At 47.0% G+C, this 24,585-nt stretch overlaps 1 protein-coding gene across 5 annotated transcripts in view; it reads left to right on the forward strand.

Moving 5' to 3' along the window:
• The window catches only part of PAPPA (pappalysin 1), a 345,861-nt gene that overhangs the window by 262,360 nt on the left and 58,916 nt on the right, over positions 1-24,585 (forward strand). For all 5 annotated transcript variants that reach the window (XR_016458996.1, XM_090121651.1, XM_090121650.1 and 2 more), the window contains 3 exons: positions 1,206-1,334; positions 2,850-2,941; positions 13,843-14,039. Coding sequence is in view for 4 of the 5 variants with exons in the window: in XM_090121651.1 (XP_089977777.1) it covers positions 1,206-1,334; positions 2,850-2,941; positions 13,843-14,039 (418 nt within the window). In the remaining variant the exon portion in view is untranslated. The remainder of the gene's footprint in view (positions 1-1,205; positions 1,335-2,849; positions 2,942-13,842; positions 14,040-24,585) is intronic.

A 24,585-nucleotide genomic window follows, 5' to 3' on the forward strand; every position in this document is an offset into this window, starting at 1 on the left:
CCTGGACCTCAGTCCACTGATGCCTACTTCAATAGCTTGGTGCTCTATAGAGGATAAATATCTCCCCTGCTCTGTGGCTTTGCAGATCAGCACAATGAGGAAAACAGTAACAAGTTTCTTTGTGAAACATCTTAAGTTCTGCTAACATAAAACATGCCATGAAAGACCTAAATATTCATATTAGGTTTATATTTTTCTGTATTATATATATAAAAAAATCTTGTCTTGTTTACAGATTCACAGGATTTAAGCAGTTAAGGCTATGTATAAACATGGAACAGTCTGGTAATTCTTTTTGTGACTGTTTAGATGTTAATACTGTGATCCAGGACAATGGTTTGGATCCTATTTTTTGCACTCTACTGCAAAGGAAGAAAGCTTCCCTTTAACTCTGCTGGTTTAGTACTGTACACAAAGTAGGTAACATATTTCTCTATCAGAGAAACAGCCCCAGTCCAATTCTGTCTGAGATCAATAGATAAATTCCCACTGGCTGCAGCTGCAGCTGGACTGAGCTGTCGAGGAAGTAATCAGTGTTTGCAGAGCGTTTTGAGTTCCTTACATGATCTGTGCCATGAGCTGCAGGTAGGGATGTCCCTGAGCACGACGGAGCCCATGGCTGCTTCTTTGGGTGCCAGCAGTGCTGTGACCACTCAGCACTGTGCACAGCTGGGGTCAGTGCTATGGCAATGCCACTTGTGCAGCAGGCACGGACATCAGCAGCAACATGCAAGTAGTTTAGCAGTCAAACACAGGAGGTTCAGGTTGGACATTAGGGAAAATTTCGTCTTGAAAAGGGTGATCTGGCATTGGCACAGCTGCCCAGGGAGTCACCATCCTTGGAGATGCTCAAGAAGCGTGGACATGTGGCACTGAGGTGTATGGTTAGTGAGTGTGGTGGGGTTGGATTGGGGTTGGACTCAGTGATCTTAGTGGTCTTTCCCAGAACCTTAATGATTCTGTGATTCCATAATGAAGAGCTGCACCTGCATGTGCTCAGAGCTGTGCGTAAGTCAAGTGTGGACTTAGGGGCTCACAAAACAAAAAAGCAGCCAACCAAAAATTATTCCCATCAAAATGAAAAAAAATGTTCTGAGGGCCAGGACTTGCTTTCTGTTGGCCAGCCCTCATTGCAGTAGCTCCTTCTCTGCCCTCTGTCGTTGCCTTTGATGTGCTGTCACTCAATATTTCCTCTTGTGTTGCAGGGAGCTGAGCGACAGCACCACGTACACCTACCAGGTCATCGTTGTTTCCGGGGCAGAACAGAGTGAGCCCTCCCCAGCACTTGTCTACGTCTCTGGGAGTGGGTACTGTGGAGATGGAGTTATCCAAACGTAAGTCTGGAAGAGCAAACAGATACATCTGAGCACATCTACCCAGCCACAATCTGAGCACAGAAAGAAAGTGATGACCTCTGATGTCTCCTTAGCTTAGGCTACCTCTCATATGCACATAATGACTCATGTGCTTGATGATTACCAGGATGATGATGTTTAATTGGAACTTAGGCCCTGCGATCCTGGCACCAGTAGATACAGACAGAGATACAGACAGTGAAGTCCAGTGGGATTGATATGAAGCATGCTGTATGCTGTTTGTGCTGTTTGTTACGTGTGCATGTATGTGACATTTCCTGCATGGAGCTCTTGTGCTGGAAGAATTCCCACTGTCTTTCGTCTTCCACACAAAGCCCCATGTGCCTGGCAGCTGGTGGACAGGGTAGAGCCCCAAGTGGCCTGTTGGGTTCCTGATGCATCCTCCTGTTGGACTCGGGTGCACTTGGAAGTGTTGGACTTGCTGCTGGGGGTTGCACACTTTGAGTAAGCTCCTCACTCTCAGCAGCTGCCAGCCCCCAGACCTCTGGAAGTGTAAAACAGTCATTCACAACTGCATTCACGTTTGTTCTTTTACTGTGTTGGACTTTAGGGACACCTGCTTCTAAGCTTCGTGGCATAAGATTATTTAATTGTGATTACAGAAGTAACAACAAACAAATGCTTAATCCAGCCAATATTGTTGTCTTGAAATGTTATTGATCAGCAGTCACCAGTACAGCTCTGTCAGATTATATACCTGGCAGCAAGTATTTGCAGGATGAGGCCCAACAGGCAGGAAAATCAAACAGAGCAGCCAATTGAGTTATGAATCCAGGCCAGTCTTGGAGAGAGAGGTGGAGAAAGGCAGATTAATTTTGCTTTCCATAACTTTTCTCCTACTGTTATGTTTGCACATTCCTCAAACATCACTTGTGGCTTTGCAGCAAGCATCGAACAATAGCTGAGCTGCCTCACGAGTGAGCAGGAACCAGACTGTGTCACAGTGTGCTTGGTTGTGTCCCCACTTGCAGCTGTGGAGCCTCTTTCTCATCTGGTTTGCACTCTATAAACAAGCAACAGTGTGGGCTGGAGCAAGGCAGGACCCCATCCCTGACACCACCCAGTGCCTGCAGACTGCTGTCACCTGGAATAGCTCCGCTGGGCTTTGTACCTTGTTATTCCCATACTGGGGTCATAGACTGGCCTTTCCAGATTTAATACAAAGGGTTTCAGAGATTCCTGTTCTCTTTCTCCCCACCTGCTGAGCTGCAGCCGCACTAGCTATGAAGGAAGTTGCTCATATCCTCATCAGAGAACAGCAAGTGGTATCCACATGTGCAGGAGAGAAGTGGCCAGGCAAGTCTGTGAACCAGGAATGATGAAAGTAGGAGCTGAAGAAAGAAGGGAGAGGAGTGTCCAGGGTTGGAACACAGTGCCACTCTATGGGATGTCAGGCGTTTGGGGTTCTGCAGATCATTGGGATGACGCCATTTGCCATCTGACTCATTTTTCTTGTTTGTGCCCTGCCTGTAGAGACCTGGGGGAAGAATGTGATGACATGAATAAGATCAATGGTGACGGCTGCTCCCTGTTCTGCCTGCAGGAGTTATCCTTTAATTGCATTGGTAAGTCTGGCTCAGAGCCTTCCCACTTATGGTGGGCAACTGCTCTGTGCAAGGCGCGAGGAAAAAATCAACAGCATTTTCAGCATCTCCAGCTGAAGAGTTGTCATGGAAGAAGGAAAAAAGTTGGAATTTGTAGGTTTGAAAGGCGAACATATCTTCCCAGCTTCTGGTCGTTTTGATGGGAAATTGGTTCTGCTGGCTTTGAAACAACCTAGGACTTAGGGCTAAGTCAGCCATTGTGGGACTGATCCAAAGCCCATTGAAGTCAGTGGGTGGCTTTCCACTGCCTTCAATAGGCTTTAGATCTGGCTACGTGAGAAGACATGAACTGATTTTTTTTCTGGTAAACAGGAGGAGGAGTGAAAGGGGAAGGGGCTGAGACCAGAAGCAAGTCCAGCTGAGGTCACACCTCCTTTGAGTTGCAAATCAGTATCTGAAGATCAAAGGTCTGGCTAATCCCCTTTTTGAGAGGTGAAAACTACTTAATCAGATTTCATTTGCAAGCCTGGTTTGCTCTGATTAGCAAAACCTGTAAGCACAATGGCCGGAAGATGCTCGGGCTATCTGGGATAGCAGGGCTGCGGTTGTGAGCTTTACATATTTATTAAACTCTCTAGGAATGCTGGGGGCAGAGAAGGGAAAAGACCAGTTCTCACTGAACCTTGTGCTGGGCAGCCCTGCGTTGGGGGATTGCATTTCCCAAACAGGACTTGGAGATCCGGGAAAGGATGAGACATGCAGACCTTCTGAAACCAAAGTTAATGTTTGTAAGGGATCAGTCTCAAGAGGTTTATGGATTCCTTATCTGGACTAACCAAGCGAATGCTCTGTCTGTCACATCTTGTGATCCAATGCCTTCAGCTCAGGGCATCAGTCCTGAGTAGTTAATACAAAGTTGGCAAGACTGAAATTTGCTCTTTTTGGCAATCTGATGATTATCTCTTGTGGCTGGAACAACATATAACGGACCTCACAGGCAACACGTTTCCCTTGGGTGGTAAGCTGGGGACTGCTTGTCTCATCCACCACATTTTTACTTCAGCATCCCACACAGTCATACTTGAGGCCTGATTCGGTGATGTACTTATTTCCATATTTACATATGTAAATAGCTCTATTGAAATTTGAGAATATTTATGGTCAGGGCTAATTGTGACTATTGGTGGTCTTGAAGTGACATTTGTGTTTCAAGTAAGTTGCTGAATTAGACCTCAAGCACTGAAATATATTAGTCATAATATTTTGGAAGCGAAATAAACACTTATGCAAACATTTTGGGTTTTTGGAAAGTCAGGCATGACCCGAGATTGGTTCCAGCAAGGGCTGGGAACGGAGCTGTGCACCCTCATGGGTCTGAATTCCCTGGTCCAGGTTGGTTCTTTGACCATGGCCCACCTTTATATTTGGATATAACCCTGAGTCCTCTGCCTTTACCCAAACAAAAGTCTCCTTTGAGGCTGGTGTTTTCTTGGAAAATACAGACTGCTTGGGTCCCTGTTTGAGGAGTAGAGGAAAATAAAGCATAATTTATTTCTATGTTTATGAGGCAAATACATGTTATAATCTTGTAGGACAACAACGAATTATTTCAGACTGTTATTTATGCAGCAGTGTTCTTGTTGCACTGTGCGTGTTTTTAGAGCCCTGGGAATCACAGAATGGTTCGGATTGGAAGGAACCTTAAAGCCCATCGAGTTCCAACCCCTGCTGATGGCACAAACACCTCCCAGCAGAGCAGGTGCCCAAAGCTCCATCTCTACTGGCCGTAGTAATTTTCTGGGCAGCCTGCACCAGTGCCTCAGCACTGTCCTTCACTCCTATTCACCAAAGAACTCAGTGAGACTCCCATCATGTACAGAGGCTTTGCAGAATCAGGTCTGTAGGGTTTGATCTTGTGAATGTTGTGGAGGCTGGAGGGAATCCCTGGAGGTCTTTGGTCCACGCAGGACCAACTTAAAAGTTGGCTCCAGCCTCAGTGCTGGAGCCCGTGGCTCAGGCTGACATCCAGCTGTGCTGACATCCATGGACAGAGGCAGCCTGTTTGCAGGTGTCCCTCTCTCTCGTTTGGTCCCTTTGCCTTTTAGGATCATGATGTTAATGTTGTTTTTTTTTATTGGTCTGACTTTCCTTTGAATAAATGGCACGAGACACTTTGCTCCAGTGCCTGTAATAAAATTAGGCTATTTTTTTCATTTATTTCCTTCTTCTTGGTTTTGTTTTCCCTCCTCCTCTCCTCTCTAATCAGATAACAGCGGATCAATCTGCTCTGCTGGGAGGAGGGGTGAGGGGGGAGGGAGGCAGGGACAAAACTGTGTGGTCTTTGCTGTCAGGTTGTCCTGGCCTTCTCTGCACACAAAGCCGACTCAAAGAAAACAGATAAGATTAATAGCATCTTCTCCCTGCAACATGCTGAAGAGCGACAGCGAGATTAATTAATTAATTAATGGGAGCATCTGGCAACTCTGCTTTATTTTGAAGTTCTGCGGCACGCTCGCCCATCCTCGTGCTGAAATTTATCACCTGTACTCTTTTTTTGCCACCCTCCTCCCCCCTCCTCCTTGCAGAGCAGATTTTGCATCTTATATCTGCCCTGCACGGGGGCCTCACTTTGCCTTTTGGTTCATGGAATAGGAGTGAACCACAGGGACTGACGTACCCCTCTCCTATTCCCGGCTGCTTTGCTTTCACCTTGCTTGTGGTTTCACCCAGGACACCTGGTTTTTGGCATTGCTGAGCAAACTTGAGCAAAATCCCATGCAAGACAGATCCCACTTGGAAGAGTTACGATTTGCAGTTGTGCAAACCCAGAGCCTTTTAGCACTCGATCTGTTCCCACCGGGCTGTTGGGAAATGGGTGTCTAATAAGCAGCTGAGCACCTCGTCCTTGGTGTGCACTCTCCCACAAACATCGTGCACATGCTTCCAGATATACGTGTGTGCATTGAAAAAGAGTGCTGCTTTCATTTGCATTCCTTTTGTTGAGTGTGATGTGCATTATGCATTGATTTAGCTCTCCAGTGCTGAAGAAAGAGAAGGATATAATAGAAAAGATGCAGAGATCAATAAAAAAGAAGGGAGGGGGAGAGAGAGTAATATGAAAAGAGATGAGTAAAGACTGATAGACTCATTGCAAACCAGCTGGAAAGTGGCTGCAGAACTTCTATCTAGCCGTAAGTTTGCCTGGTAATTTATGGGGTTTTGAACCACATCTTACTGTGTTATTATTGCTGCACTTTATCTCCTGTGCTTGGAAGGGCTCCTCGCTGACGCCTTTGTACAGCAGTGCGGGGCAGCACTTCTGCTGCCTTTGGCGGAGGGTGTGGGGTCAGACACATCTCCATGGGCACTGGGTTGGGACTTGGGGTGCGAAACACCACGAGAAGGCACAGAGTGGAAGAAAACAGAAAAGAAACGAATTTAGCTCTTGAGTTTGCCGCCGATTTCTGGCGTGCTTGCAGCATTAGTCACAGCGGCTGTTCGGAGAGAAGTATGATTTTAATTTGTCAGCGATCCGTTAACACCTTTTCTTTTGCTGCTGCTTGGCCCCAAGAGCTTGTTTGGTCCCTCACAAATCTGGATCTGCCCTCCTCCTCCTGGAGGCCTCTCCCTCCAGCTGTGAGCCCTACCTTTGTGGGAGCTCTGTCCTTTACCTCTCCCATTATCCATAAATTAAGCATAGCACTTTCCCCTAATCTTATTGTTTGGAGGGCTGCATTGCATTCAGGGGAATGATTAATATTCATGAGCTTGCTATCTCTGTTTGGTGCATAATCCTCTGGGGAAATTGCAGTGTTAAATGAGTGACACAAACTTAATTTTATATGTCTTTTCTTTCCTTTTTTTTCTTTTTTCTTTTTTTCCCTTTCTGACAGAGAAGTAATGTGCTTAAAACACATTGATGGATGACCATCCATATTCATTGTGGGCATGCTTTGAGAGCATCCCATTCCCTCCCCTCCCGTCCCCTGCACAGGAGCAGGGCTGTGATGCAGCAGCTAATGGGGATTTCTCCCACACACAGCACTCAGGGCCTGGCGTTGCCCCACCGAGGGCTCACAGCAGGGCAGAGCATGGGAGAAGCAGAGTTGTCTAAGAGAAGGTCAGCATCTCATAGTGCATCAATAGGAGTAAGGCACTGAGGAAGTGGCTTGCCATGGATAGAGAAGCTGAGGATCTACAGCAGAATTTCATAGCAGATAGCAATTAATTTACTGACTGGAGCTGTACAGATAGTATTTGTGTGAGTCCCTCAGCTTAAGGCAAATACTTTGAAGCTGACTGTTTCCTGCGGCTCATGGGAGTGTGGCTACATGTTCCAAAATGTCTAAGCACTCATTTGGCAAGTTAGTAATAACAACATCGTCATAAAGTCTCTGAAAGTGATTTTCAGACTGTCATCATTAATAGTGCTGTCTTAGCAGGGCCAGCCGAACCACAGCACACAGGCATCTCAGGCAGCAAAGCACAAAGGACAGTTGCTTTCTTGTGGGGGAACGTGTGGGCTGGGGTGGCATTTGCCTGCATTTTTCTCTTGGCCAGTGACTCCAGTCCAGCTCAATCCAGCTTGGGAGTCCAGGACACATCTGCAGCGAGAGCCCAGCGGAGGATTTCTCCTCTGCTTGCTGTGTCCCTCGTGCATTGCTCTCCTGGTGGATCAAAGAGGCTTCTGCAGCCGCTCATGCTTCCCTCCCTGGAGCACCCTCCGTGACTCAACAGCAGCTTGCTGTGCTCTGAGGGTGATGCCGGGCACAAGACCTCCCTTTGCAATAACATCCAACCACACGCACAAACAAGCTGTTTGTTTTCCTTAGTGAGTGGCAGCAACCGTTTTCCTCCTGGGCTCCTTCCCAGGCTCTCAGCAAGCGGCCAGGTGTCAATGGGAGCAGTTGCTGCCTCGTGTGACAGAAATCTCAAGATTTGCAGTTGAATGGGCTCCAAGTGCAGCTAATAACTCTGTGTAAGGAAATACTAAAGTATTACCAGCATTGCTTTTGCAATTTATCCAAACACTAAGAAAGGGAAACAAGGTTGGGTGGAAGAGGATTGTAACTGGGCTAGCTTCATGATTCAGAACAATCGTGGGGCTACTGTGTGTTGCATCAGAAAAATGCTGTGAGCTCCATCTGTCCTTGCTTTTTAAGGTATTGTTGTGCTCCCCTAGCATGGGGGGAAGGCCATAGTGGCTCCTGTTGGCTACACACAGAACATATAGGGTCTTCCTACCACTGCCAGCAGCGCAAAATATCCCTTTGCTTAAGTGACAGAGCTCTGCATTCTTGGAGGTGAGTATTGAGTTTCTGAGCTGGGCAATGCGAGGAAGCCAGAACTGTGTCTGTCTGCAGCGTGTGGATCAATTGCATCATTGCTGCACTCTGACTGCTCTCCCATCCCAATGTGCTCCATCAAGGACCCAACCCAGGGACGCATCGCCACAAAGCTGTGCTCAGCCATCATCATCACATTGTGCATAGAGCTGCCTCCTGCAAGGCCCCTGGATGCCCTGCAGTAGATTGCAACACCCGCTTTACTTCATTCCCAAGGTGTCTGCTTTATTTCATTGAAGGAAAATGTCACCATGTATTGATAGGTGACTTGATTTGGAAAGGTCTGCCCGAGCTGTGTGCAGTGGTGTTGTGTCCTTTCCGATCAGAATATCCAGGAAGGAAAATAACTCTCGAATATTCTGCTGCAGCAGGAAATATCTCTGCCTCTGGCTTCTGCAGTGCTAAAGAAGAGATTAGCAGATATCCTGGAAGCAGCCACATTGCTCACCCTGCTCCCGCTGCAGCCAAAGGTGATGCTCTCAGAAATAAATGGGGCAGGTTCTGCGCTCGCTCAGCTTCCAGCCATGTAGAACTGCAGTAGAACTGTTCCTGCTGTTGTGCTGGAAACCTCTGGATACATTTCTCCTCATCTCTGGACACCAGAAGCGGTGCTGGAGGTGCCATTAAGTGACACAGGTCAGATCCCACTCCTGCAGGAGCTGCTGAATTGCAGTGAGGTCAGAGCAGACCTTCCAGAGGTTAAAATGTGCAGCTTGCTCCATTCCAACAATCTGTAACTCTGAGACAATGCTTCTGCATTTTTGTGTCCCCCATTTTTTCCCTTTTTTTTTTTTTCCTCTTTTTTTTTTAACTCGGACGAATAGTTATGTGGCACGAGGCTTGTTATAGTTGGAAGGATCCCCAAGTAAACAGCTGAGCTTAAAAAGAGCTTAAAAATCCTTTTTTATTATTATTATTCTGTCTGGCCTTAAAAAAAATAATAGTAGTTATTACACAAAAGAAGACTAAGCTGAAGGCAGTCAGTGCATCCTGGCTGAAAACAGGAAGCCTCCCCAAGTGTCTGTCCCTGGCATGTTGGCCATGCAGCTTGGACATTAAAAGCCTCATCAGAGGATGTGCCCTCTGCTATGAAGTGGATCTCTTTATCTCTCTTTTTTTTTTTTAATGAGGTGGAAGGCTGCCTATCACAGATAAGTGTATATCCTGCATGTCTGCTTCCTGATGCGTGCCAGACTTGGTTCGTGTCGCTGGAGTTTTTCTGCCCTTGCTTTGAACAGGTGGTGGTGGTGGGGAGGAGGCACTGCCCTGTGCCCTACCTGGTGCAGCCTTTTGTCTCTGAACAAAAGGGGGGAGGGGGCTGTATAAAACACTGCGTGTTGTGCTAAGCTTGAGCACCTTAAGAAGCATGGATAAATGGAGCTCTCATCATTTTGTGGTGCAACACACAGTAGCCCCACGGTTATTCCGGGTCTTGAAGTCCAATTGCAATAGGCAAGTTCTAGGAAACATACCAGGTTTGCCAATCTGTTTCTCCAACAAATGCCTCTTTGTGGATGTCAAAGAAATCTTCACTAAATCAAAGATTTTGTTTTCCCACCATCCCAAAAGAAGGGACTTGTGTTGGATGCCCCATCCCTGCAGAAGCCAAGGTCAGGCTGTTGGAGCTCTGAGCACTGATGGAGCTGTGGCTGTTCCTTGTGCATTGCACAGTGTGGGACCAGGTGGCCTTTAAGGGTCCCTTCCAACTCAAACCATTCTGTGATTCTGTGACTTAGATTTGGCTCTGACATTTTGGTGCCCTCACTGAGGGCTTTGTCGGATAAAAGCAGCTCTGACTGCCTGAATGAGCACATGCTCCCCGAGTTCAGCTCAGGATCCTTGAGCATCTGCTGTCATCCCCCAGAGCTGCTGTCTCCTGCTGCCAGGTGCTACGCCTGCAGATATTTTGCTGTTCTAGGTTTAAGCTGGATTTCCAGGCAACTGCTTTTTAATTTTTTGAAGTCATTTTTCCTTGAGGACAAATCAGATTCACTTCATGTTCTCTTCCCCCATGTATTATTTGAATCAGATTCCACTCGAAAGTGAGAGGTCCGTGGTGTTGATGAATGCAGTCCATGGCACAGGTCCTGTTCAGCCAACACATCCCTGTGATCTTCATCAGGGTTCTGCAGCCTACAGACCTCTGTGGAGACAAAAATTAGATTATATTATCAAGGCCCTGGATGAATGTCATGGAACAGTAGCCAAGAACAGATTGGAAAAGGCATTCTGCACCTCTGTGGAAACAAAGATGTTTGCTACTGCCTACTAGGAATACACATCCTGACACTGCCTTCCTGGGCTGTGAGCCTGTAGGACTGTGGGGATTTAACCGAGCAATGTTCAGGCACTGTGGAAAGGGAAAAAGCCTTGTTTGGTTTTTATTTTGTGAGGGCAATCATGGGAAGAAACAATGTGGTCATTTGCTTCTGAAAAGGTAAAGCTCAACCTCAAAGCTGCTGAGCATCGCAGAGCTGAGGGTCAGCAGTCTGAGCCATGCGGAGCTGGGTGCTGAAGGTCAGTGGGACCTCGTCCCCTCCTCAGTGCCTGGGAAGGGTTTTGCAGAAGTTCCTGTTTTTGCCACCACTTCCAAGTAGGAAACCAGCAGGAAGGAAACGTGCCCTCTCATCTCACCAGCGCTCCCTTCAAAGCGTGGCTGCAGGATGACGTGTCAGCGCGGGGACTTGCGAATCTTCCTCGGAAGAAAAATGAGGTTGTGAAGCTGCTTTCCCTCATCATTTTCACATCACATCAATGTGAGTGGGCACTGCAGGCAGGGGATGTGCGCTGCAGAGGGGCTGGTGACAGTGTGGCTCAGTGAGACTTTGTTAATCATTCAGGCAGGCTCCATTGAATTCAGACATCGCAGTCTCTCCATTCGGTTCCTCCCTCGGGTGTTGCAGGCTCCGAGCAGACAGATTTATTGGGGTCTTAAGCATAATCAGGAACAAATTAGCCTCTGTTAGGATCACACACTGGCCTGGATCACAGCTATTCGAGGGCTGCCTTCCCATCCATGTGAGCATGAATTAAGTCATCTGATTGGAGTAGGTCTTGAGTATTCTTTTATCCCAAACACATGATCTTATCAGAAGCCCATTACGTTTATCATCGCATTAGGAGGGAACATTTGGAGCCAGTGCAGGACTGTGTTGGCTATATAAATGTTGTGCTTACTTCAGTGCCTCTCGTGAAAAGAAGTCCAAGCTTCAGGGAGGCAGGGGAAGTAGCTGTGAGTTTCTGGCTGTCTTTGCATCACTGGGGCTGTGTAAAAGGTGTGTGCATCTGTCAGTGTCCATGTCAACGTGGACATGCAGGAGGATGTATTTGGGTGCCAGTGTGTCACTGCAAGTGTACATCTGACTACCCACAGGCTGAAGGTTGGGTCTTTTTAATACATTAGGGCTGTCTTTTTTTTTTTCCTTTTTAAAGAATTATTTCTTTTCATTAAATGACAAAGAAACTCCAAACAATAACTATTTTCGTGTATTTGGATTTGTTTTTGAGGCTTTTTGGTTGCCGACCACAGCCTTTCCAGAGCTGAGCCTTTCTCAGAGGTGTCTGCTGAGGCTCTCGCTCAAACTGGGACACAGTGCTCTGCAGCACGTGAGCTGCTTTGCTTTGTCCTGCTGTTCTGGGGCATGGCAGAGATCCGTCCTATGCCTTGATACGTCTCCATAGGGCAAGAGATGCAGAAAGATACGGTGAGGGAAGCAAGTCTCCATTATGTGGAGCTCTACCCCTTCCTCGGGCTCACCAGGCACACACTACGTCTCTCCCCCACCTCACTGGTGTGGCACTAATGCACCCCATGGAAGAATAAGGTGTGACACAGCTGGGGCTCTCAGGGCCCACGAGCAGTTCAGCGTCACATTCCCAGCTGGGTTGGTACCAGATGATGGGGAGTGGGGCCCTGCTGGCACTGGGGCCCTTGAGCAACACGAGAGGAAGGGCCGCAGGCCATTGCAGTGCTTCTGGGTTGCATTAGGGCCCATCTGTACATCCACCCCAGCCCCCTCCCACTGGTGTAATGGCACACCCTGGGGAGACATTGTCATCCTCTTTCTGCAAAGCACTCACAGCACTGCTCCTCCAAACCCTTCAAGGTGTGTGCTACGTGCTCAGTGGCCATGTGAAGACTTTAAGAGGTGACTTCTTAGGTCGAGAAGTTTGGCCATCCCTTGAATACTACCCCAGACACAGAGCTGTGCTCACACTGCTGACCAGCTTCCAGGCTCACTTTTGCCAGCTCCGAGTGCTGGCCCAGCAACTACACGCTTACCCACGTATGCAAGTTGGCTGCAGAGGTTTCATGAAATGAAACCACAATGACTTTGTTCCCTGATGGGCTTCTCCATTCTTTCAAACTCATACTCTCTCAAGGACCTGCAGTTTTGCACAGAGGATTGGGAGGAAGGGAGGGAAAAAGGAGAGAAAGTCATTAAATAATTGAATCGCAATAAAATGATTTTTTTTTTTTTTTTTGGCTCATGATGGTATTTCATTGAGTAAACTATGATGAAAAATAAACAGGGGATTCCGTAGTTTGGAAGTAGCTCAAAATTGAGCAGCCGTTGGATTTTCTGACACCTAGCTTGAGAGAGTCCAACGCTACCAGCAGGGCTGTCCTTGGGGATCGTTTCCATCAGTCCAGCTCGCAGCTCTGGCTAATTTCCTACCATTTTTTCAGCAGGCTTATTTGCCAGACAAAAATACAACAGGCTGTCAGAACTGGATACCTCTGGGGACTGGCAATGATAATACAATACAAAATAGGATACCAGCGGGTCAAAGGTTTCCATTTCACAGAGTACTCTAATGACTGAAAGTCATTATTGCTATGCAGTCTGTTTGAAAAGAGTAGATGGATCTTGGTTCAGTTTTTAATGGGCCGGTGTTAGAGAAACAACCTCAAAAATTTGGCATCTTTGTTGGTAGCCTCATTAGAGAAGCCACAGAATAAATGGACAAGGATAATAAAGTCTCCTGCTGCTTTTGATCCTTTCAGGTCAGATCTTAGTTACGTTGGTTGAAGCTGTTGTGTGTATGTGGCAAGCTCACCTCACTCTATGCATACTCTGCTCTTTGGACAGACAGATCTGCGTGGCCCTTGGTGGCTGTGGCTGTGATCTTGGCTGTTTTCACCATCTGTAAATTCACAGATGCTGTTGTTGTTGTTTTGCAGATATCTTTTAAGAACAAAAAGGGAAACATTGTAGACCAGACCTCAGTTGGCTTTTTTCCATCCAAGTCAGGGATGGAAATGGATGCCAATACCCACATTTCTCTTCCTGTGTGTTTTTGATCTTTACTTTCTTCTGTCCCCATCCTTTTAAATAGCGATAGACAAAAATAAGCAGAAAATCTCTTACTGTAAGGAATATTCTGAGGGTTTTGCCCAATAACAAAATGAACTGTTCTTGATGAGCTTTCTAAAAATCACCTTCTATTGGCCAATGCTCTTACTTCCCAGTGCTTGGGACCAGCAGATGCACCACTAGTGTTATCAGATCCTAGCAACTAAGCCACAGACGTGTAGCTGTGTTATGATTTTTCCTCTTTGGTTTCTTCTGGCAGATGAACCCAGCAGGTGTTATTTCCACGACGGCGATGGAGTATGCGAGGAATTTGAGCAAATGACCAGCATCAAAGACTGCGGCGTTTACACTCCCAAAGGCTTCCTGGATCAGTGGGCTTCCAACGTCTCCGTCTCCCATCACAGCGACCAGCAGTGCCCAGGCTGGGTGGTCATCGGTCAGCCAGCAGCAACCCAGGTAAGGGAAGCAGACTCTGTCACCTCCCCTTGAAAGTGGAGTCCATCGAGGACATTTATGAATGTAACAAGATGGTCAGCACTCATGGGTGCCCGCCAGCTCACCGAGGAAGATGGCAGCCATTGCCCTCTTTCTCAGTAGTGATGGAGCTGAAATTCAGTTACAGGCATCCCTCTGCAAACTGGCTGAAGTTGTGCTCTGCGTGGTTCAGTAAGCTGTGCAGCAGTCACCTCTAGCAAACTATCACCACCCAAAAGACTAGGCAGGCTCTCTGCTGCCAGCACAGGGTTCTATCTTGTGGCAATGAGTTCTGAAGGCTAATGTAGAATAATACAAAAGAGTGTTCTTTCTTTTTTAATAGTTTTGTGTTTTCTGCCTCCCGGTTTCATAAAAGCACCCTATTGTTCTATTCTGAGAAAGGTCCCTTCCATTCCCAAAGCCATTCATTAGCTTTAACCCCTTTCTTACATGTCTCCTTTGTAACATAAATAGCTCCAGTTACCATAACTTTACCTTTTGTCTCCCTGAGAGAATTAGATCCAAATGAGTTCAAAAAGATCTTAGATAAATGCCTAGAAAACAGAGCTGTACACCATGCAGATGCAACAGCCCAGATGCAACCCTCTGATTTAAGAAAGCCAGCATTGCTTGGTGGTTTTTTTTTGGTTTTTTGTTTGTTTGTTTGTTTGTTTTGAGAATAAAGCAAGAAAAGGATGATCATATACAAGAGCTACTTTGTATATTCTCCCTTCAGCATCCACCATTGTCCCCTGCTAGGCAGAACAGTGAATCAGATGGACTTTGGATTTGATGCAGCCAAGTTGTTCTTGCAGTCTGGTTATCTGGGAGGTGTTCTGGGTGGGCAGTGCAGAGAGGAATGCAATGTCACAGATACGACAAGCGGATTTCTCTCTGAATAGTAAACACTAAGCATTTCCCCTTGGCTTTGCAAGAGAAAAAATCTTTATCCAAGAGACTTGGCCTTGTTCACATTGCACAAGTCTGTAACAAATTAATGACCAGGTCAGTTCTAAAAGTCTGAAGCGTGGTTAGCTGGCACGGTACCAAGGCAGAATCTTGAGCCCAGTGTTGCCTTTTTGTCATGGTCTCATTTATTATTTCACACTGGAAAAGGAACTTTCTTCTGGACCCCTACCAATGCCTTCGTCACTTTGTTCTGATTGGAGCTCTGTGGGCTGTTGTACCAAAGCCTGCTGTCTCCAGTTGAGGTGCTGCTGAATGTGCATGTCCCTGAGCCCTCCGTCCCCATCCCACTGTGATTTGCTGCCCTCATTTTCTCCTCGTGCTCTGGTAGGAATGCAGCCACTGTGCAGTAGGCAGCATATGGTCACGCGGTGGAGAAAACACCACTGTGAACACACACAGCAGAAAGCCCTGCTGTGTCCCCACAGCTCAAGCATGTTTGTTGTACCCAGAAGAGATGAAGTTGTCACAGCCTTGTTAAGAAAAAAACAAGGAAACCAAGCTGTTGTATTTATAGGCAGAGCACTAGCATATCACACACTGGCGGAGTGAATGGGAACATGCCTCCTGTTATTGGCTGGGCCCTGGGGAGATAACAGTGTGCTATTTACTTCCAGCAAAAGGAATTTTTGCTTTAGCTCAGCTGGTTGTATTACACCAGCGCAGGCACATGGGGTTCATTGACCTTTTTAATCATACATGTTAGGAAAGCCTTTGTTTTCGCCAGGAACAAGGCAGACTTGCAGCCTGTGGAGGAGCACCTGACTTGTCACTCTGGGGAGGTGAGGTGGGGCAGCGGGTCATCACTGTTACCTAGAGGAGTGCTTGAGATGAAAATTAACCCAACATCTCCTCTAATCACCGCGTGTAATGATCACTGGTGTGTAAACATGTTTGGCTTCATTATCTGCGCAAGCACTGAGCCTTAGGGGGTTTTGTAGTGATGAAAGGAGCACCTTTCTTTACCCAGATATCTTTCAGAGTAGGTTGTGTGCTTGCTGGTGTTGTGCAAACTTTTCATGTTGTTGCTGGGTACTTTCCTGATTAATCAGAGTGGCATTTGTGTTGGCTTCTCATCAGGAATGCCATGAAAGATATGTTTGAGTGCAGTGCGCAGTAATGTACAGAATACATAAGCTGCCTGTTTGTTCACCATCCCCATTTCTCATAATTACCTGACACTCTCAAAGCACTTGAAAGCATTTTAAGGATGTATTTCCCAATTTAAAACGTTTTCTCATTCTTAGCTATCTCGAGACCCATTACTCTGCATGGCTGTATTTCTGCCTTAGTTTTGCTCAGCCTGTTTCTGAGCTCCAGGTTTCTCACTGTGGTGCATCTCAGCCATCTCTACTTATTTACTCTTATTTACTCTTGGAGGACTGTTTATGAGCAAAAGCTGGGGAGGACTTTCTTGATAGCATAGGGTTCCTTCTGCAGGTTGAACACTCTGGCCCTGTTTGCACAATTCCTTAAGACATCGCCCGTTTCCTGTTCTTTAGGAGCAGGACGTATGCCCTTGCTTGTTGTTTTCAGGTGGATCTTCATCACATGCTCATATGAGGCTGCAGAATGGCATCGTACTAAGGGAGGAGAAAAAAGTTCGCAGTAGAAGATTTGTTTTGAACAACAAAATGCTTACAAAGAATGACACGTTCTTGGCAAACAGACACACATTTGAAAAATGAAAAGGTCAAAGAGCCCCCCTTCAAACAATCACTCTTTCTGCACAAGCAAGGCTGATAGACGGCCACTTCTACTTTCCTGGCAGCCACTCTTCAGTGCAGATTAAGAAATATTCACAGTACTGACAGCATCATATTTAAAGCCAGAGAGGACTAGTCAGCAACATCACACCAGCACAGAAATGCAAGCGCCAGCACAGGGTATTTTTACAGCTTGATTTCTAATCTGACATCCTCCGCAGATCCTCGGTACCTGTTATCAGCAGCAGGAGGAATTCAGCAATAAGGGCTGTGCACGCTCCCGGGCCGTTCTTTTCCCTCCTGCTCTTGCAGTGAGTTTGTAAACAGCCTCTCCTTGCCATCCGCCGTGTGTGAAATATTATCGGTGTTGATGGACTGGTTGTGTGGGGTTTTCTGCAGCTCTGTTTATTTCTCAGGGCTTTTCTTGTGCTAAAGATTATTGATGCTAGCATTAAGTCATCAGCTGGTGTACACTGGCAAGGACTACAGAAAGGCAGTAGCTCTGGGCAGATTTATACTAGCTGAAGGACAGATCCAGTCGGCATAAATAGGCAGACAAAGGGCGCTCCGACTGATCTGTTTTGTGAATAGCTGCCACTACTGGAAGTCCCCTGGGACTTGTTTCTCCAACCAGTTCCTACCCAGCCAGGGTCAGGCTTCTCACCACCAGCAGGAGGGGGAGGATGTGGCCTCCTTACACCATGTAAAGCACTCCTGAGCCTGGCAAAGTGTGGGTTCAGAAAGGCAGCCATTGGTCTCCACGGTCAATCCCAGCTTTACCATTACCAGTGAAGATCCATCAGTGAGGGCTGCTAATTAGGAATGTGTGGTGTGTGGACTCAGGATGGCCGTCCTGTTCTTGCTGTGGCATTGGTGGACTCAGAATCTGTGCTCCCACTGCACACTGGTTGGAGTGACCATGGTTGGAGTGACCTGGGAAGAGATGCCTTTGCTCCTTTTGTCTTGCTGACGGCCTCTCCTGCATCTGGAGAATGGCTTATCTGTAGTTTTCTCTATGGCCTTTATAGTAGAGGAGCATAGGAAGGGACTGATGGATCTTTAGGTGGCTTATTGATGACCTTTCTGTACCTGTAACAGCAGCACGTGATCAAGACTTGAAAGTTGGTATTTACATTGGTGATTCTGAGCAGCAGTCCCCCAGCAGCTTTGTCTTTCATTGTATTTCCTCCCAGTTGCACAGAAGCTGTTTAGTTCAAGTCACTATACATATATACATATACATATGTATATTTCTTCCTATATCATTGTCAGTACTGGCTTTTCCCCTGTGCAGGAAGAACTGCACATCTTAGGCACAGTTAATGAAAAGGGGGCTCTTTCCTGAGGCTGCTAGATGCACAGATCCTGGGATTCATTTTTCTTCCCACACTAACACACCCTGTTCTCCCCCTGGGTGCCCCACAGGGGCTGCTATGGAGTAAGAAGCTGTGGAAGAGGATTCTTATTACATCTTTCCCACAAATAGAGGCCCCCTCCTGCCCCTATTGCAGTTCCCACAATTGCACTCATCCAGACTCACTGCAACAAACATAGTCTTCAGCTGTCCAGAGAAAGATGTCAGGAATTGCAGTATACCTGAACTTTCCAACAAAAAGAGAAGGCAAGAGCACAAAAATATTTTGAATACTGGAAGAAGAAGCATGGCAGAGCAAAAGCTTCAAGCTGGTAAGAAAATACTGTGACAAAATTGAAGAGAAAAATGATGAAGTTCTCTGCCACACAGTTTTACTTTGACTAATAAATATAACTCTGAAGATAATTCCCCAAAGATCCTGCAAAGCCAGCAAATAGGGCAATCTTGAACAGGAGTGGGGAGAGAGGAAACCTGCAACTTTTAATGGAGAAGCCATTCCTTTCCTTTGGGGTGATCTTGCTGAGAAGAGGGAGGGTGTCTGTCTGTCGGCTCTGCAAGTGGCCCTTTTTGAACTTCCCCATTCACAGCCAAGTCCTGTTGCTCTTCAACGGTAAAGGGTTTTATTGTGGTTGGTGGAAGAGAAAAAGATCCCCATTTTTAATAAGATGATTTGCTTCGCAAATGTCTTTGTTATTTATAGCCGAGCCAGGCTTTGAACTGCTGATCTCTGGAGGTTGAGTACAAAATCCCGCTAAGAAAAACCATTAATGGAGGAACCATGAGTGATCAGAGACCAGTTCTGGAAAAAGATGAACTGGACACTGCACAGGCTGTCGCAAGAGGAATGTAGCTTTGCTGTACTCGTCTGAGCACATTTCCAGTGCTGGCTCATGCACCGTAGTTCAGAGAATTTCCAAGTCAAAAATTAGTTCAAGGGAGCCCAAAACTGAGTCTTTCTTTCAGCCATCCTGCAGATACTGCAGAGCCTCCTTCACCAGGAGCTGGGGAAGGGCATCCCTGAGCCCAAAGCTCAGGTGAGTTCAGGCAGGGGAACTCTGGGGAACTCACCTGCCTTAAATTATGGTATATTTCATATCTTTTCAGTGAATGCGGATTAACTAAGCCTTTTCACAGCAACATTCTCTGGTTTCCAGTCCATTTAATAGAGTTTAAAATCAGGGAGCAGAAAGATAAAGCAACTGTTTGAGTACTGAACCTCGCTTTCCCTAAGAGACTTTGCACTGGGCAGTGTTAGGCCCAGGTGTCCCCAGGACCAGGAAGTTGAGGAGATCTTGAAATGGCATTGCTCATATCTTGGATAAAAAGAATACTGCTCAGGGCTGGCAGTGTCTGTGAGCACAGACCTGAAGGGGGGTCTGGGATCAACACATCCACTGCATTTTAGTTCTTTCAGCCATTTCACATCATCCTGTTGGTGAATTAACCGGATTTTATCCTCTCCGTTTGGCCTTTTGTTCCCATTACAGAATTACTGGAAAACTGTTCCACCAGCTCCTTGCTCTAATAGCTAGAAACCTTGTTTCCCACATATATTACTGGGGAAGCTGCAATCTTTTTTTGCCAAACGAGGTGATGTTGTTTGCCTGGGGAGCTCCACTGGTCCTTCTTCACATGTTTGCATTGCTGCTTTGCCTCGTTGGAGGATATGGTCCATGCAGAGGGTTCGTGCCAAGGTGAGGGATGCTGCAAAGATGTGTGCTGCTCAGAGATGATCTCAGTTTTCTGAAGAAAGAAAACAAAAGAGAAAAATGGGATAGCTTGACAAAAGGCCCAGTAACAGAGGGATGGCTGAGAAAGAGTGTTACCCTTAAAGGCAATCCAGAGCTGGCTGAAGAGCAGGGGATGCTGCCCATCACCTGGCTGCCTGTTCCTGCTGGGATGGACAGTGGATCCCTCCCTCTCATCCCTGTATCCCTTCTTGCAGTGCTCCTGTGCTCATGGCAGTGGTACCAGCAGACCCCACGCCTGATGTCGTAGCCTCTGACTGATTTGTGTAAGGGGAGGACAGAGAGAACACAATGAGATGTCAGTGGAGATTCCAAGCAATTTTGCCAAACACTCAAGGGATTTTTTTTTCTTTCCACTCCCCTCCCCCCCTAGTTTTTAGAATAATTTTTCAAGAGCACATATGCAAGTCATCTAAGGGGAAAGAACAGTGAGTACCAGGGGCTGGTACACTGTGTTCCCTTTGTGTACAGTACAGAAAATAGATAAAAGAAACAAAGGATGATGCAGAGAGCAAAGCAGTGATCAGTACTCTCAAAGAGGTTCGGTCTGACCTTTTCAGAGACAAAGGTCAAACCAAAAATCCTCAGGTGCCGGAAATTGGTGCTGCTTCTTCCCAGGACCAGGAGACGTGTACCACTAACTAAAGGAGAGCAGAATTCCATCCCATTTGTTGTTGCTAGAGGCAAGGAGAAGAAAGGCAAGAAAGGAATATTGTCCTGGATAATAGTAAAGGATTATGTGCTTCTTTAGGAAGTAACTTACCATTTTATGATCATATCTGCTGTACACCCAGCCGCCCACCCAGATTACACGCTGTAATTGAAAACAGCTCGGACCCCCCGGCATCAGCGAGCTGGAAAGCCGGACCCTGCAACCACAGCGGTGCTCGTTAGCATGCACTGCTCTGAAAGGAGACCCCCCTCCTCGGCCCTTGCCCCTCAACCTGCCAGTCTCTCCGTCTGCTGCTGCTGCTCACCATCCTTTAGATGCAGAGCATGTCCAGCCATAAGCGTGGGATAGCTCTCCTGCATCCCATCCGGGTTGTTTGTCTTGGGTCCCTCTCCATTCAGAGCAGAATGATTTTGCATAAATGCATCGACACGTCTGCTTTGTTCATGCATGAAGGGTTCTCGGCATTTCTCATCCCACCCCCGCCCTGGCCGTCCTCTCCCTACCCCCCTGGCATGTAGCTTCTCCAGCTTTTGCATGATTTCCCTGTGCAACAGCAAACAAACCTGCCTGAAGGATTGCCAGTCAATCAAGCACAGTTAAAAATACCCAGTCAATTATTTTGGATGGAATTAAAACACGATTGGAAGGAGAGGATGGAAAAGCGTGCAGGAGTGAAACCGTAACGTCCTTTACTATGTAATTTGGTTTCGTGTTCTGCACAAGAAAACATGTAAAATATGTAAACAGAGCTCTCCAAGATTGTAATGTAGCTACAAAGCCACAGATAGACAGGCAGGCAGGGTGCTATTCTTCAGCAGAACGGAATGCCATCCTCAAAACCACACGATCATTTCTTTAAGCCTGAAAGTAAACTTTCTCATGCCAGTAGCAGGGAATTTATTTTTTCTTTTAAATGGAGGATTGTCTGCACTACTTGTTCGGAGTACTGTAGGCATTTTCGCCCACATTGTCATGAGAGGCCTCATATTTTGCATGCCATTCAATTTTGGGGTGTTCATCTCAAGATGTCTCTAAAAGGCATGATTTTCAGATGACAGTGCTTATCCAGTCCTGTCCTGAAGGGATGCCATGTTAGAAAGTCCCTCAATCCCTCTGTCCCCACCTGACTTTCAAAAATAAAAACTTGAAGCTGGGGACCATTTGGATAAACTCTTGTGTTGCTTCAAGTTCCTGGAGCATGCTGCCTTAATTGGAGCCATAATTGCTGAGGAACCCCAAATTAACACTCTTCTTTTATAAAAATTGCCCATGAAGTTTAAGAATCACCATTTCCTCTGAGGTCTTTTCAGTGGTGAATCTGGTAAGCAGACACAATTCACCCACTTTGTACATGGCTGTTTCCATGATCAGTGCTGCTACCCATGCACACATGTACCAGCTCCACTCATTTCAGCAGAACATCAAACTGCCAGCCATGCTGGTCGTTGCTTCTTCCTAGCATCTGGGGCAGAGGTTCTTGTTGTCCTGTGTTTTGGTAATTAACCCTTGCATCACGAGTCCCTCTTCTGACACAGAAACTGAAGCAGGACTTGGGGATAACTTAGTCAAGGTTGCACAGGGGATGCAAGGCGGGTTTGATTCTCTGTGACCTCATGTGTCCCTGTCACTTGCCCACAGCCCTGCTGCCCTCAGCTGGGCCCCTCTTGTCCTGGTGGAGCGGTACTTTTGTGCAGCTCAGCTTCTTAAAAAATCCTGTGAGGGCAGCCAACACCAAATTCCAAGGTGTGTTTGGGTGTTTAGTTGGGAAAGTCTTGGTTTAGTATTTACAGAGATGCCTGAGCACCTAGCTGCCACTGGATTCCTAATGAGCAAGGTGCTTTTGAAGGCCCTATTTAACCCCTTCTCTTCACCTTTCTCCATCCAAATGTATTTGAAAAGCTGCCTTCTAGCAAAGCAGATCTTTTCCTGAGGCACTGCACTGTGCTCACACTGTGACCTTCACCTAATAGAAGAGGAAGGGCTCACTGTATGGAAGCTTTCCTTTGTCCTAGTGGTTGTTTCTGGTGGGAAAGGCTGAGACCTGGCAGCTGTGAGTTCCTGACAGGTGGTGAGGCTGAGGAAGCTGTGAGCTTCCCATGCAGGTGATGCTTGTCCTTCAGTCACCATGGCAGCTCAATGAAAGCAGCTGGGACACAAGTGGTTTCCTGGTTTGATCTGTTGGAGTTTGGGGTTCCTCTGAGCAACCAGGTCTGCACTGGAGTTAGAGGGAGGTGGTGGGCTTCCCCAGACACCTCCAGCCATGGCTCTGCATGGCTGCAGATGTGCATGGGCAGGAGGAAGCAATGGTCCCAGCTCACTGAGAAATGTGGCTGTGTGTCAGCAGCTCCATTACCTCAGCATTCCAATGGGAAAAGCTCAGGTAAGCAATTGGGAACCTTCTGATTTGCATACCACAGGTCTGCCTTCAGGTATTCAGCAGAGCAAGCAGCATACTGGTTTAATCTCAGTGGAGCTGAGGAGATGGATAGCAAACCAAGGGGCAGGCTGGAGTTGAGGTGCAGCCTGCAAGCCCTGCTGCAGCCTTCCCTTTGCTGCTACACTTGGAGCCTCTTCCCAATGCATCATCTCCTGAGATGTGACCAATTAAAGCCTGCTGACAGGCCGGAGCAGGCCTCTACCCTTGGGATTGGACGCATGTGGATGTCTTCATATAGGGGAGGTCAACGACATGGTGTCTGGGTGGGAGCACGGCAAGGACAGCTGAGCTGAGAGAAAAAATGAGATGGGGGTGGGGGGCTTGGCACCCCCAGTTCTCCTTGTCTGGGGAAGTGCTTTGTTGTGAAGGTTGTGTGTGGTTTGTGCAGTGTGTTTACATGTCCCTAACCCTAAACAAAGCTGAAAAACACAACTTTTAACTCTGGAAACAAAAGCCCTGGAAGCCCCTAGTTTTTTGCACATGAGAAAGTTTTGTTCTTTAAACACACAGATGTTTTCAAATGAAAAATCACTCTTTTGACCTTTCCTGTATGCGATCATGTGGTCAGACATTAACCACTGCTTGGCTGCTCTCTGTGGCCGCAGGCAAAGCTCTGCAGTGTCCTCGTTGCTCCGGTGGCACCTGTCCCACACCTCGTGGCTGCTGCTGCCTGGGTTTTTATTCCTATTTGTCTACCTTTGTATCAGAAGTGCTGCCCGAGTGCTTCTAGGCATCTCCGTGTGCCCATACTCTGAATAGGTGAAGCTGAAGTTCTCTGGGATTTGTTGTTGTTGCTTCTGGGGCTTTGTTCAGCCAGATGCTTGCTTCCTTCGTTGGAGTAAATTTATGGGACCTGCTTTGGGCAGCAAGGAGGGGATTCTGTGGAGCAGACTGTAACAAGCTCGGTCGTGCTTTGCCTTGCAGGAGTGCCAAGCTAGCAAAGCTACAATGGATCCAGTGAGTCAGGTCTACTAGTACAACAGCAAAAAATGACCTTGAAGATCCTCCCAATACGTGGCACACATTCTGCCTTTAGCAGCTTGATTTCTTGGTGCCAGCTGCTCTCAAATGAAATGCTCCCATCAAAAGGGGGGGGGGGGGGAAGAAGAAAAAAAAAAAAAAGCCTTTTGCTGTACTCCTCAGTGGTAAAAATGTATGGGATGGGATTGTTTTCCTTCACCACAGCCCCCCCACGGGCAGCCTTGGCCTGTAGCTCTGTGCAGCTCTTGCTGCAATGGACTGGGATGGTTCAAGTGAGAGACAGGCAGTTCTGGAGCCCGAGCATGCAGCCAACAATAATGTTCTGGCTACTGTATTTGTTTAACCTCACTCTCCAGTGGATGGATATGCAGTCTGCTAAAGCACTTATCAGTCTATAATGCCTTCACACGTTGGTGAGCAACAACGTGGAAGTTGTAGACAGAGCTTTTGCTGCAGGTTGGAAGCGTCAATTAACTTTAATGAGACTGATGTTTGTAGAAGTGGAGTACGAGGTCTTGTTTGTTTGCTGTTTCTTCATGCTGTTTGTCCAGCAGGTTGCGTTTGGCTGCTGTTTCTAACGGTGGACGTGTTTAGAAGTCTGAACATAATAGGGGAGTGCAACTCAGGGCTGATTCTAAGAAA

This window comes from Phasianus colchicus, chromosome 19 (genome assembly GCF_987193195.1).
Source record: "Phasianus colchicus chromosome 19, bPhaCol1.hap1.1, whole genome shotgun sequence".
Taxonomy (NCBI): domain Eukaryota; kingdom Metazoa; phylum Chordata; class Aves; order Galliformes; family Phasianidae; genus Phasianus; species Phasianus colchicus.